A 14267-nucleotide genomic window follows, 5' to 3' on the forward strand; every position below is an offset into this window, starting at 1 on the left:
TCAAATCCTACAAATAATGCATTTTGTAACACTTTATCTAGACAGTTTCAAAATTGTAAGTGATTATAGTTCTCTTCGATCTACGCCATTTCAAAAATTTTAAATTTTATAATTACAGTTGAACATAAATTTTCAATCCGTTATAAGGTTTTTGACATCAAAACAGTATCTTTTGATAAAATTTATAAGGACACCTTTTATATATATATATATATATATATAGTTATACGGTTTAAAGTGGACACCTTATACAAAGTCACAACTTACAAACCTCACCCTATTATTTTTGTTTGTTGTTTTCGCAAAGAAACCATTGTATATAATAAACAATTGAAAGAGGCTCTCTCGAGTTATGCAACAATGATTTCACAACACTTTTCAAAAAAATTGGACCAAAGAAAAGGCGGGGGAAGACAGATTCAAAAGAAAGAAAAAGGAAAGGCTAATAAATGTTAAAGGAGAGCGGGTATTGCGTACTCCCGCCGGAGAATATGTACTCTTGCTCTCTCGGACAAAGGGCCACAATTTTTAAATCTTCAATTATGGGATCCATAAATGATACACTATTTGCAAACTTAGAATAATCAATGTTTCATCCAGGTGAAATTGGACTTCTAAAATCCGGTAGAAATCGGAGAATCCAGTGAGGAATGGGTCCATGAAAACAGAATTGATAAATAAAATACTAAAAATATAATGTGTGGGAATTGAGAGAATCTGACCGATCCAGATCCCCCAGCTCCTTACGGACTTACCAAGTTCCCTGACAGAACTGTGCCAATCCACTCAAGCTTGACATATACCTCATTTCGACAAGGAGCCTGGTTGTTAGTGACCAATTAACAATAGTTTTCGATGATTTGCCTTCCAGACTGGTGAGTTTTAAATCACTAATCATCCAAAAATTGGACTACCTCTATTTCATATTGAAGTGCTATACTTTTTATGCAGATAAACAAGATAGTTATTAAGACCAAATGAGATTGTTTGGTCCAACTGCTCATATCGTCACCTTAGCAAGTTTAGTCTCAATAAAAAATCATATTTACTTGAAAACTGATCAAAACCAATATTTGACTAGTTTGACCAGTCGGACCAATCAATTTTTATCCATTAAAATAACTAAATAAAATTGTAAAACTTTTTTGTAATATATTTTATAGCTTAAATTTTTATTCCAATTTTTTTTTTGTATGTTGCTTAACATTTGATTGGTTTTGACTAACCCATATCCTCATTCGCTAGTCTAGGTCAAACAGGTGAATACTTCTGGATAAAGAGTCAAGTTCGTCGAACTAGACTAATTCTCAGTCCCAAAAATTAAATGATAATTTCAATTTTGAAAGTAAAAAAACTAAAATAATAAAAATGGGTTGCAACCGGGCAAATCACCCCTTTCCTGACAAACTCGCTTCATTCTCTATCAAAACAGGGCCTGTAGGAATTTGACTCGATTCCCAATTCCGACCATGAGGGAAGACCATTTTTACAAAAAGGGAAAGATAGAGGATGATTGAAAATGGTTTGGCATGGAAGGGTGTGTTCAATCAAAAGGAGTGTAGCATTTCAACTTGAAACAAAGAAACTTAAATGGAAATCATGAGCGCAAAATATTGGAAAAGCAAATGTATAAGCATCAACTATGGAGTGTCATCACCAGTGTTGGTCAAATTCGCTTTTTTCAAATTTTAGAGTAGACCAAAGTAAACGTATGCGAAGCATGGTGCTATCACTTTGGTTAGATTTGGGCCGCTTCAATCAGATTTGGGTATCCTTTAGGTAGATTAGGCCGAAGTTTCGGCCTCTTCGTCCTAAGCAAAGAATTATCTATATAAAAGATTACTTTTTTTGAAATTTTTATTTTAAATTTTTATTATTTTTATATATTTTATATAATATGTAATTTATCTATATTTAAAAAAAAAAAAACCGAAGTCTTCCTTCAAATAGGCCAAAGCACCGAATTGTTTCATTTTTCTCACCAAGCTGAAAAAGATTCCGAAGTGAATTTGACAAGATTAGTTATCATACATGCTATTATTTAAAACGCATGCATCAATTATTTATGGAAAAGCATTTCATATAGCCATGGTTTTATGTGTTGTAACTCAAATCTCTTAGGAAAATTCAGTTTCGACACTGAAAAAGCTAGACATCAATCATCTCCACTTTGACAATCATATTAAAAAAGAGTAATGATCCTAAGATACCCTCCCACACCTATGTGTATATGATCCTAAAAGATCACCATTAAATTTGGTACAGATATTTAGAAAAGTCAAGTCTCACACCCATGTGATGGTTTTTTTAGACATTTGTGTCATATTTAATGGTGATTCTTTGAGATCCTACTCGCACGAGTGTGGGAGGGACTCATAGGATCATTACTCATTAAAAAAGGTGGACTTCAAGCTCTAAAAATAATATATTTTGAGCCTTCAAAAATCTAGATTTAGACAAAAGTGTGTGAACTTCCTTCGGCCAAGAGACTAACTTCAAGAAATAAATATATAAATAATCAAAAATCAGAACTCGATCTACATGCGCTTGAAGAAAATAATGTCTCAAGATTTGATGAGAAACCATCCAATTTTTGGAGGGTGATATATGGATATTAAACACTTCTAGAACCGCTCATTTTCTTTTTCGAAATTAATCATCAATTCTTAAGTGGATCCCAAAATTTCAAAAAAAAAAAGTGTTCCCAAATAAGTCTTTTGCCTGAGAGAGCAAGACCACAGTATACTCCAACAAAAGCATAATAAACCTGCTCATTTATAAATCTGATGTCTCAAAAGCCTAGGCAACTTATGAGTGTGTTGTGATGAACATTTATGGCTTTTCCTTTTTTGTTATACTTCATTAGTCAATTGCTAAACCTTGAGCACATCTAGTACAAGACCCACTTCCAATTAAATTTATGAAAGCCATTCATGGATATTAAACACTTCTAGAACCGCTCATTTTCTTTTTCGAAATTAATCATCAATTCTTAAGTGGATCCCAAAATTTCAAAAAAAAAAAGTGTTCCCAAATAAGTCTTTTGCCTGAGAGAGCAAGACCACAGTATACTCCAACAAAAGCATAATAAACCTGCTCATTTATAAATCTGATGTCTCAAAAGCCTAGGCAACTTATGAGTGTGTTGTGATGAACATTTATGGCTTTTCCTTTTTTGTTATACTTCATTAGTCAATTGCTAAACCTTGAGCACATCTAGTACAAGACCCACTTCCAATTAAATTTATCAAAGCCATTCATGTTAAAGATGTAAAATAAGATCCCCCACATTAGGATTATCTAAATCACTTTTGTATTCATAATGAAATTAAGGGTTAGACTAACTTAGTAACTTTAGCTGGGAGAAAAGATCAATAAAGCTGAGAAATGTGAGTTTTCTTAGTATTTTTCCATCAGAAAAATTGATCAGTTTGGATGTACCCAAATAAATTTCCACTTGCAAGACCTCAATGGGGGCATTTGGATGGTGCATAAGTGTGATCTATATGCTAGACTTATATAAATGGGTGAAAAATTATGCCTGTACCATAAATAAAATAGGAAATTACACTGAGGTCCAAATTTTTGTAAAATTTAGCTTGCATGAATATTGTGGAAGCCGAGCGCTAAGAGGTTTAGAAGCCCGGACAGGTCTTTAGACCGTGAATTTCACCGTCCAGAAACCTGTATGAGGTTCAGGACCTCAAATTCCTTGGCTGGTGTGAACATTATGCAAGCCAAAACAATCCGAGGTTCTAGACCTCATAATGGTAACTAGATTATGAAATTCACAGTCCACGGATTAGTACGAGGTTTTTTTTTAAAAAAAAGCCTTCATCTAATTTTCAGAAAAGGCATATCTAAGAGTTTAGGAACTCAAATTCGGTTTTGAACTACTTATATAATATGCACCTCGAGTTTTCAAATCGCAATAATCCTAAACTTATTCTCATATGATCCCCAAAACTTTATATCGAAATAATCCTATGGAGCAGCTCTTTCACCTGAGGGAGTAAATTTACAGATGCTCCCGCGGGAGCACACCATACAAGTTTAGGGCTTGCTGATTCAAGGACGGAAAATTTTCATTACAGCCCGAAAGTCATGAGCGGGATAAATCTAACTGCAAAATTACCATTTAGAAGAGCAAAAGGGTGAGAGCAAAACCAAAAAAACAAGAAAAAAACCTCTTCAATTATCCGATGAAGGCAAGATTTTGAGTCTGGTAAGACCTAAGACCTAATTTGCTTTACTTCTTCACTGAACGCATTTGCACGATGAGCTAATTTTTGCAGATATGTTTAGATGCAAGTTCAAAGGTTGAATGTTTACAGATATCAAAAGTGGTTTCTAGATCACCCAATGTGGAAAATAAAGCATAAATAGTTGAATTTCATTTAGAAGTTGTGGAATTTGAATGGTGCCAATTTTGCCAACATTAAAGATACTGCAATTTTAAAGTTTGAATGTTTAGAGATATAAAAAATGGTGGTTTCGATCACATCAATTGTGGAAGATAATAAAATAATTAGTTGAAATTATTCTGAATTTTGTGGAATTTGAGTTGCAGAAATGTTTTGGGGAGATGGGTTTTGAGGTTTTGGATGCGGGATGCTTGCCAAGTGTGTGAAAAATTGTCTCCGTGATGGTTTCCTTAAATGGAAGGCAAATTTTCATGTCAAAGCATCTCTATAGGTGCAATTGTACTTTGGTTAGATAATTGAACTCTCTCTCTCTCTATATATCTCTCTCTCTATCTCTCTCTCTCTCTCTCAATATATATATATGTCTGTTTGTTAATGGATTTGCATGCATTAGGCGCTTTATTTAGCTTTTCTTGTATCAATGATATCCTTCAAGTTTTTAGTTCTTTGTCTCTCTCTGCCATTTATTGACTTTGCACATTTTGGGTCTTTTATCTCGCGCTTCCTGTTTCACTGGCATTAAGGAGTGAATTACTGGCCCTCTTTCTCACCCAACATTCTGCTTAATTGACATGCATATAGTGTTTCATCTCACTTTTGATCTATCGATGGCCAGTTTATGGTCTCTCTCTCTCTCTGCATTTTCTTGAATTGCATGTTTAGGGCATTTCTCTTGCTCCCTATGTTTTAAAGACATACATGGTTTTTGAGTTCTCTCTCTCTCTCTCTCTCTCTCTTTCTTTACATTTTATCGAGTTTTATTGTTTTTGGTCACTTATCTTGCTTCTCACACTTCAATGGAATTCATGGCTTTTTAGTTTTTTTTTCTCTCCTGTTAAAATGTGTCCTCATGAAATGGGGGAAACTGATTTTCTGATGCAGTGTAGGCAAAAATATGATATTTTTCCTTTGTTATAAGAGAGCTTCTCTAACATTAACAGAAGGTATCGTCATTGAACATGTTGTTCCTGCATGCAATAGGTGTGTGTGTGTGTGTGTGTGTGTGTGTGTGTGTGTGTATGTGTGTGTGTGTGTGTGTGTGTGTGTGTGTCAGAGAGAGAGAGAGAGAGAGAGAGAGAGAGAGATTTTATTGGGGATTTTAGAAAAGAACGAATTTCTTGGGAGTTGGTTCACTGTTGAAATGTGAGTTACAATTGTAGCATATTTCATTTTCTATAGCTTGTTCCATGTGCTTGTTTTGCAATATCTAAACCTGAGATTCCACCGGTTTGTTCTCCTACTGTGATTTGTGTTTATTTCAGGGCTTGTCTCAAAGGGTACCATACTAATTGCATCGGAAAATTACTGGATTGTTTGGTGGGGAACGAACAGTGAAATTGTGGTAAAAAGATTTTTTTTTTCCCAATTTCGGTCTCATGAACCAATATGATCTCTAATGATATCATAGAAATATTGTTTGGTAGGCCATCCTTAGATAGGTCCACAATTTTGCATACAAATAGGTCCAAGCTGCATTCTCTATGGTGGAAATAACCATGACTGCCTTTTGTATTGGATGAGAGTTAATGGCTTCAGTTTCTAAGTATGAAAAATCCAATACTGATTTTTGATCAATTGCAAACTTGTGTTTGTATTTTGTGAAAGCCCTTCGTCCTGCACACCCTACAAGTGGATTCAAACTGAGCTCTTACATTAGCGTCTCCTGCCAGTGGAGAGAGAGAGAGAGAGATTGCAATATGTACTGTTTAACACCTTTGTATCTTTATCAAGGTTTCTGGTAGTTTTACTTTTCTTCCTGGAAGCAGTGCTAGCTCATTCATTTGTGAAATTTTTTAATGTTCGGACCATTTTGGGGTCTTTACATTCTTTTGTATACTGGTCTTTTCTTTTCTAAATATGTTCGGACCATTTTAGGAGTCTTTACATTGTTTAGTAAACATGAATATATTTGTTTTCTAGGCTGGCATATGTACTACTTATACAGGAGAAGTTCGAGTTTCTAGTGTTTTTACTGCCCCTTCTCTGTATGTGATGGCTGTTTTAATGGGACAAACTTTGTGCCTGCCAAGAAAAAAAGAGGGTTTTGTGATTACTGCCTAAAGCTTGCTCTTATGATAGAAGAAAACTTAGATGCTGACTCCGGTGGGGTATGTTATCTCATGAACTCTGGCTCTATTCAGTACTTTGTTTGTGCTACATGTATGTTTTGTTAGTTTCTGTCTTTGTGATGTGGGGATCGATACCACTTTTCCTTCTCATCTAGAGTGAAAATGAACTTGATTTTTAGCTGGTGTATTAATAATTTTGGCCTTTATCTAGATTTCATTTGGTCAATTGTAATATTTCATAATAAATTCTCATGCTCTGTATTACTTCGATTAATGCAAAAAAAGTCAAAGAATACTTTTTCTCAGTGTATATTTGATATGTTTATATCTACCTTGGAAAACTCAAATATCTATATGTATTGTATGGGGATAGGTAGAAAAGTTTTCATAGGAGAATTTATGCTATTGAATATTTTGTTAACCAGTTCCTTAGGTAACGAGGGCATCACATTTCATTTTGACCCCCTGGGATAATAGGTCACAGATGAATTGGATGGTTATAATGAGCTTGCCTTTAGTTCTCAAAAACTTACAAGAGCTGTGAATCTCGCAACCCAAATAGTGAGTTCGAACCTTTGCATTTGTGGTCCTGGAGAACTAATACTGCCAAAATTGTAACCCTGACCTGCATTATGGAAGTATGATTCTAGTACCCTAAATTATAATCTTCATAAACCAAAATTGAGACTCCCCAGATATTAATTTGTGACTAGTGTCTGCCATGATTGATGATGTAAGCAATGAATGGTGGGTTGATCAAGGGATTCCAAATCCTATTGGGCCTGGAAATGGTTGATGGACGAGTGGTGCTTGATTTTCAGTTTGCATATGACACGAGCCTTTTCTTCCTAAGGGTTTGTGTTAAGCTGCGTTAGTCTCATGGCTGAGGATAGACTTGAGAAGAGCTTGGTGATGGGTTTACAGGGTGGAACTGGCACTCACTGCATTCAGAAAAAAATGGCAACTCATTCAAAACTATTAGACAAGCAGGGAGCACTTAAAGTTGTACCATTGCACCAATTGTGAATGATTTTTTAATAGAGCAAGATCTTGGACTAGTTGCAGGGACATAACTCCATTGATGTTATTCATCTCTGCATCTAATGAGGGGTCCTTGATGGACCCATCCTCTATTGGTTATGAATAGTTGTTTGTCACAAGGAGGCTCAATAAGTTCATATACATGTCATTTTAGAACAGTTGTATCAGCATAGCACAGGAATCTTCTGTCTAAGGCGGTAGTCCTACTCCTGGATCATGGTTCTGTGGTTCATAAGAGGGACCATGTTCATTCTCTAGGGAACACATTCCTTGAACTCTTTCCTTCGATGATGTCAAGGAAGAGCCCATTCTCTCTTTTGGTGAGCTCTACTGTGGGGCTTACAGGATGCACCATAAGGTAAATTTTGGGTTTTAAAGAAGAGGGAACATTTTTATTTGTGACCAAATTTGAGGGAGAACCTGAGCATTGCAATTTTTTCAATCATCATAATCATCATCCATGCCTTATCCCAATGATTTGGGGTCGGTTCTCATGATAAGATGTCGCAAAGTTTTACAATGGCTGCCTAGCTTACGCAACCCACCTCCTTTACCCGAGCCCATGATTGGTTAAGGGAAAGTTTAAGGTCCTCACCCTTTTTTGATCGTTTAATTTATTTCTATTTATATTATTCTATTTATTGTATGGACGCTCCCATGGCACTCCCAGTTTGGAAACTTTTAACAAGCAACAATCCCCAGTCCCCCCTCCTGCCTACCATTGTACGGGCTGATTCACCTGGTCCATGGTGAACCAATGACTCCCATTTTGTTATTTATGGACCCCTTTTTGTTTTCTAATTTTTTTCATTTCTTGGCACCTCCTTTCAGGAATCTTAGGCGCGCGTGTGCAATATACAATGGAATTGGCTATTAATATTGGCAAGTCAAACTTGTCTTTCTTTTTCATGACGTAATTGTCAAACAAATCTTTCTTTTAGCTCTGTATGTGAAACTAATCAACTTCTCTCTCTCTCTCTCTCTCTCTCTCTCTCTCTCTCTCTCTCTCTCTCTCTCGCTCTCTTTATCTCTCTCTCTCTCTCTCTCTCTCTCTCCATTTGCCTTTTTAAAAGCCCTCTTTTATTTCATTCATTCTTTCATCTTTTCAAACTTCAGACTTCTATGTAAAATTTCTTCTTTTTCACCTGAGGTTTCAATTTTTCCTTTTTCGATAAAAAAAGGGGGCCCAACCAGCTTGAACATCATTCCAATTGCGAAAGACTGTACCCGACACTCAATGTGCAATCTTCTGATTGCAATACTATTGCAGCCCTGAGTAAGAACATGCTGTCTGGTTCTCATAAATCGTTTCCAGACCTGAGTAAAAATGTTTTACATGAGTGGCTAAGTATTCAACGATCCATTTTTTTTATAAGTAGCTTTGTTTCGTTGCTTGTTTAGAATTCCACTTTCCATTCCTGACAATAAAATTTAGACGATTTTTATTCCGTCCATTCGGATGTTTCTGGCCCTTCTCTTATCCTCCGAGAGTCAGGATCAAGCTATTATGGAAATTTTTCTGATGATTACACTATAGATGGGTTTATTTTTTAAGTGGATGTTTGAAGTCTGTGATGTATTTGTTGCTTTTATTGAAATGGCTGAAATTCAGTTTGAAGAATCTATGAAAGTAATGCATACTAATTCTAGTGGTAATTATATTGCATGATAGATTAGGTTACATTATGAGTATGTCCCTGATTAAAATGGTAAAACACAAGACAAACATGGACATATCATATAAACTACATGTTCCTGACTTTTGCCATTCCGTGTTTGAAGTAGTTTGTGGGCCAGAGTGGGTTTACGTAATTGAAGGAATTTCAATAGTTATTTACCTGATTATGCTCGTCTTTATGTTTTTGGATGTCAATTGTTTGTTGTATCCCATAACGTAGAAGGTCGTTGCTTTTCAGTCAATTAATTGCTTATCTATTGACTATTTAATGGATCGAAACTGTTATGGTTGCTATCCAGAACATTATAAAAAATTTCCATGTCATGTGCACTTTCCGGAATTAGTTTTCTACTTTGAATTCTATTGTTCTTGTGATGGCTAGGTTTTTTCCTTATTGCCTATGTCTGCTAAAATAGATGACAAAAGTGCTACCTTACTGTTAAATAGGTACTCACAATTTACATATGTAAAATGGAATGTACACAAAGTATATGAACAACTGTGGAGCAATTGTACTTTGGTTAGATAGTTGATCTCTCTCTATCTCTCTTTCTCTCTCTCTCTCTCTCTCTATCTCTCTCTCTCCATGAACCTATGCACCGCATCCGGCAAGCGCATGCGCGCCTCATCGTGTCTGGCAGTGCATCCAACCCCTCCCACATCGGCCACCTCCTTGCCTCCTTTCCCCCCTCCCCTCCCTTCTCCTACCCTCTCTCCATCCTTTTCTCTCTACCCCAGCCCACTCCCTTCCCCTTCAACTCCCTGCTCTCTCTCCTCACACCTCCCCTCTCTCTCCTTCTCTATTCTCTCATGCTCCGCCGCCTCGTCGTTCCCAACCGCTTCACTTTCCCTCTCCTCCTTCGCTCATGTGGCCGCCTTTCCAACCTCTCCCCTATTCGGCAACTCCATGGCCATGTTCTCATTCTCGGCCTCAGTTCAGATTCCTACGTCGCAAATTCTCTCCTCCACCTTTATGCCACTCGAAATGAGATTGAAAATGCTCAACTGGTTTTCAATAGAGACCCCAACCCAGACACTGTGTCCTATAACACCATCCTCTTTGCATACGCGAACTTTGGCATGCTCGTCGAGGCCTGCAATTTCTTTGACACAATTCCAACAAAGGATTCCATCACCTGGAGCACAATGCTAACTGGATATGTGAAACATGAGTATTTCACTCAGGCTTTGAACTTGTTTCGAGATATGGCACGACAGAGTCGAGCATTGATCACTGAGGGAATGCTCGTCTCCGTGTTGACGATTTCCGCTAAGCTCGAGGCACTGGAATTCACCCACTTGGCCCACGAGTATATCAATCGGCAGGGCTTCCCCTTGACTCCCAGTCTAGGGACTGCTCTCCTGCAGGCGTATGCCACGTGTGGCTGTGTGGGTCCTGCATCAGAGGTTTTTGGGGCCATGCAGACTCGCGACCCACCTGCATGGAACGCGATGATATGTGCATGTGCCAGGCACGGGCTAGGGGCATGCGTGTTGAGCCTATTCAAACAGTTCATCCTGCATGGGTTGGAGCCTGAGGGGGCCACACTAGTGGGCGTACTGCACGCCTGCGCTCACAGTGGCCTCGTGAGGCTCGGCATGCACTACTTCAGGGCCATGACTGTGGACTACCATCTGGAGCCTGAGATGGAACACTATGGATGCATAGTTGACCTATTGGCTCGAGCCGGGCTCCTGGAGGAGGCCAAAATGGTCATTTATAAGATGCCATTCGAGCCGGACACCGCAATATGGGGCTCGTTGCTGAGCGCGTGCGGGACCCACGGGTGGACCGAACTAGGCATAAAATTGGGAAATTTTCTCATCGAGATCGAGCCGGAGCACGATGGTCACTATGTAATGCTGGCTGGGCTCTATGCTCAGTGTGGGAGGTGGGAAGAGGCTTCACACGTAAGAAGGTTTATGGATGAATGTGGAACTAAGAAAAAGACGGGGGTTAGCTTGGTACATACCAATATCAAGAGTTTGCTGCTATGAAGCTACATGGCCAAGATGTTAAGTGTGGTGTGACTCGAACTCGCCCGGTCAAACCCAAGGATCAGCAGCCAAGTGATTTCAAACGAAAATACCATAGAATATCCTGAGTCTCAATTTTTCATATTTTTGAAATTCTGTATTAGAAATTCTTTGATCGAACTTGAGCTCATCTGAGTTGGAACAGTGGCACATTCGGGCTCGAGCCCTCCAAGTTAGAGGCTGAGTGCGACTTTTTAATCTCTGGCTTGATGGGGATTGACCACAAAGCTATTAAGGAGGATCATCATCTTCTTTTTCATCATCCAAGCCTTATTGCAACTATTTGAGGTCGGTTACACGAGTCCTGCTCTTTCATTCCGCTCTATCGTTCCCTTGATACAAAGCTAGTAGGGTGCACCATGTAGCTAAATGAGTCTCTTGAGCTCCCTTGACTTCATTCTTTCTTCTGGTAATAATTAAACATCTTGTATTATTTATTTATTGCAAAGACTTATAGAATTGGAAGCGTCCCCCTTGATTTCAAATATTGCCATTTCCCCATAAAAATGGCTCTACTTTTAAATTTCTTTTGGTGGGTAAGGTAGGATCTAAATAATGGCCATTCGTGTGCTAGTTCCTAGTCCCTGTTACCTGACTTTGCAACATACGTTTCTTGTTCTTCTTTTTTTTTTTTGTCATAAAAATGTTTTGCAAATAAAGAGTAGCCATTAATTTTTAAAATGAATTTATGGATTTGTAAAGGTTACATATTACGTGCTCCTGTGGGAGCAAATTGGATACTTATTCCAGCAAGCAAAATGGCCCGTTTGCCGGGTTTTCTTGATGCGAAAGTCCGTGAAATATCTGTGATTTATAATTTTAAAACAAAGTTTTTAAGTTCTTAAAAACCTAGATTTGACCTCCTATTGATGAGGGATTTGAGTTCGTTGTTGGAGTGAAGTTTTATTTGGATAATTTTTGTGGCGCAAAATTATTTCCTTTGTTGAAGAATTTATTAGTGAGATGAACAAGATCTAAAGCGGCAATGTAGGTGCAGAATTTGCTCCTATGGGAGCACCAATACTTTTCTTGGTATCTGTATTTTATAAAGCCGTTTACTTTCTGTGCAAGGAGGTCACTAAGTACTTTAAATGTGAAATCTGACGGGTCGGAATAGGTAAGAAGTATGAGAAATTTCAGTTTTGGACCTTCTGCCCGATCAATAGCACAAATAAGTTTTAAATTTTATGGTCAACCTTAATTGTGACCTCGTTACACTAAAAGTAAATAGTCATATTGTACACTTTTCTTTATCTTTTTACTTTAAATTTCTAATATTCATTTTTATACCATCTTTTAATAGGAAAGGGTGGTACATAACCTGCATAATGAAGTTGAATTTCATTTAAAAGCAAATAAAATTTACTAGCACCTCTATATTATATAGCTCAGCAGTTGCCATTAGAAGTTTTTTCTTTGTAAAACTCGTTTTTAAATATGGGTGTGGTTTGTATAAGGTTGCAACCTTAAATAATGTACATTTCTCAATTTTATCATAAACATAATTTTGGTGTAAAAAATTCTTAGATGGCTTGAGAATCTATTTCATCTCTAATTATAAAATATTAAACTTCAAAAATGGTTCAAATCAAGTAGATCTATCAACCCTTGAAAAGTTTGAAAATGGTAGGTTTAGATGATGTGTTGCAAGATACATTATTTTTAGGATTCGAAATCTTCTTTTTTTTTTTTTTTTTCATATTCATACATCTCGATGTTGAGATGATCAATTTGAGAGGTTTCCAACATCAAAACAACCTTCTGTGATATGTTTTTGAGGTACACCTTAATTCCACATTTTAAGTTTGCAACCTTTTATGAACTTTTTTCCTTTGAATAAAGTCATTTATGATTACTTTGTCACTTTGTGGTGGTATGAAGCTATTGAAGAGTAAAGCGCAAACCTCAAGAACTAAGTAATGTGGAGAGGGCGGTTATCACCAAACAGGGTACTATCTTAAGGAGGATTTTAAAAAATGCCAACTTCAATCGGAATCACCTAATCTAGATTGCGAATTGTTGGTACCATTCTAATTCTCACCATGTATTGTGAACTGTCTAGTTGCTCCTAGGAATTTTTGTCAGAGTACCGGCCGGCCTTACCTTTTGTCTTTTATAATTTTTAAATTTTTTAACTTTTTTTCTATTCTTCAATTTTTTTAATGGCCAGTTCACTCTATTGGATCACTAATCCAGACTAATTTTTCGGATGGGGGATCTAGGTCACTGATCTGTTTTTTTAAACACGGATCCTGATATATTCTAAAAATATATATCTACACATGGAGTAAAATGAATATGCCATTTTTCCTTATCCGTTTTATCTCTTCCCTTTCAATCTTGTCTATCTGGCCTACGGGCATGATGCCAATAGAATCATTTTCTTTATAAAATTGATCACTTAAGAATGTTAGATCTATGCTTGCAGCATGGTTTTAACATTTTGTTAATTTATTTGTCTTTTTTTTTTATTTTGGGGCTTTTGTCCCATCCATACTTTGTGCTTTCATTTTTCTCAATGAAATCTTGGTTCAAATTTTTTTCTAAGGAACAAAAAAAAACTTGAAGATGATATATAATATTAAACTTATACCTCTATTGTATCTGATCTACAATTATATAAGAAGGAAAAGTGTTTGGCGAGTCAGAAAACGCATGCGTCCCTCGAATCTTCAATTTAAGATAGTTTACACAAATTATTTTTTAAAAAAAATTGATTTTTTTATTTTTTTTCCAACTTCTCCATCATTATGGTTGTGATTAGCATAGATCTAAAATCCATCTTTATGATAAACTTTAGAAAGGAAAATATTTTAATAGGGTTGTAGCCCTCCCCTAAAAACTCACCAAAAATCATAATTCTAGTGTTGGAAAACTTTTAAATTGATCATCTTGGGCTTGACTATCATGATTGTGAAAAAGAAATCGGATTTCAAGTCCTAAAAATAATATATATCATAATACATTGTCTAGACTACCTATTTCGCCCTAAAAATAAGTATTTATAGATCTACAAGA

General features: G+C 36.7%; 1 protein-coding gene across 2 annotated transcripts; it reads left to right on the forward strand.

The window, feature by feature from the left end:
• Positions 1-3928: 3928 nt before the first annotated feature.
• On the forward strand, positions 3929-11734 carry LOC148779965 (pentatricopeptide repeat-containing protein At5g66520-like). 2 transcript variants are annotated; one of them, XM_088851126.1, is made up of 3 exons: positions 3929-4225; positions 6345-6532; positions 9660-11734. In XM_088851126.1, the coding sequence occupies exon 3, from the start codon at positions 9807-9809 to the stop codon at positions 11208-11210; it is 1404 nt and encodes a 467-aa protein (XP_088707252.1). In that variant the 5' UTR covers positions 3929-4225; positions 6345-6532; positions 9660-9806; the 3' UTR covers positions 11211-11734. The 2 variants fall into 2 exon arrangements, with proteins under 2 accessions (XP_088707252.1, XP_088707251.1); XM_088851125.1 differs by lacking the exon at positions 3929-4225 and adding an exon at positions 5724-5766.
• Positions 11735-14267: the final 2533 nt, after the last annotated feature.

The sequence above is a fragment of the Amborella trichopoda genome, chromosome 11, assembly GCF_054954075.1.
Source record: "Amborella trichopoda isolate Santa Cruz 75 chromosome 11, AtrichopodaSantaCruz75HAP2 v2.0, whole genome shotgun sequence".
Taxonomy (NCBI): Eukaryota; Viridiplantae; Streptophyta; class Magnoliopsida; order Amborellales; family Amborellaceae; genus Amborella; species Amborella trichopoda.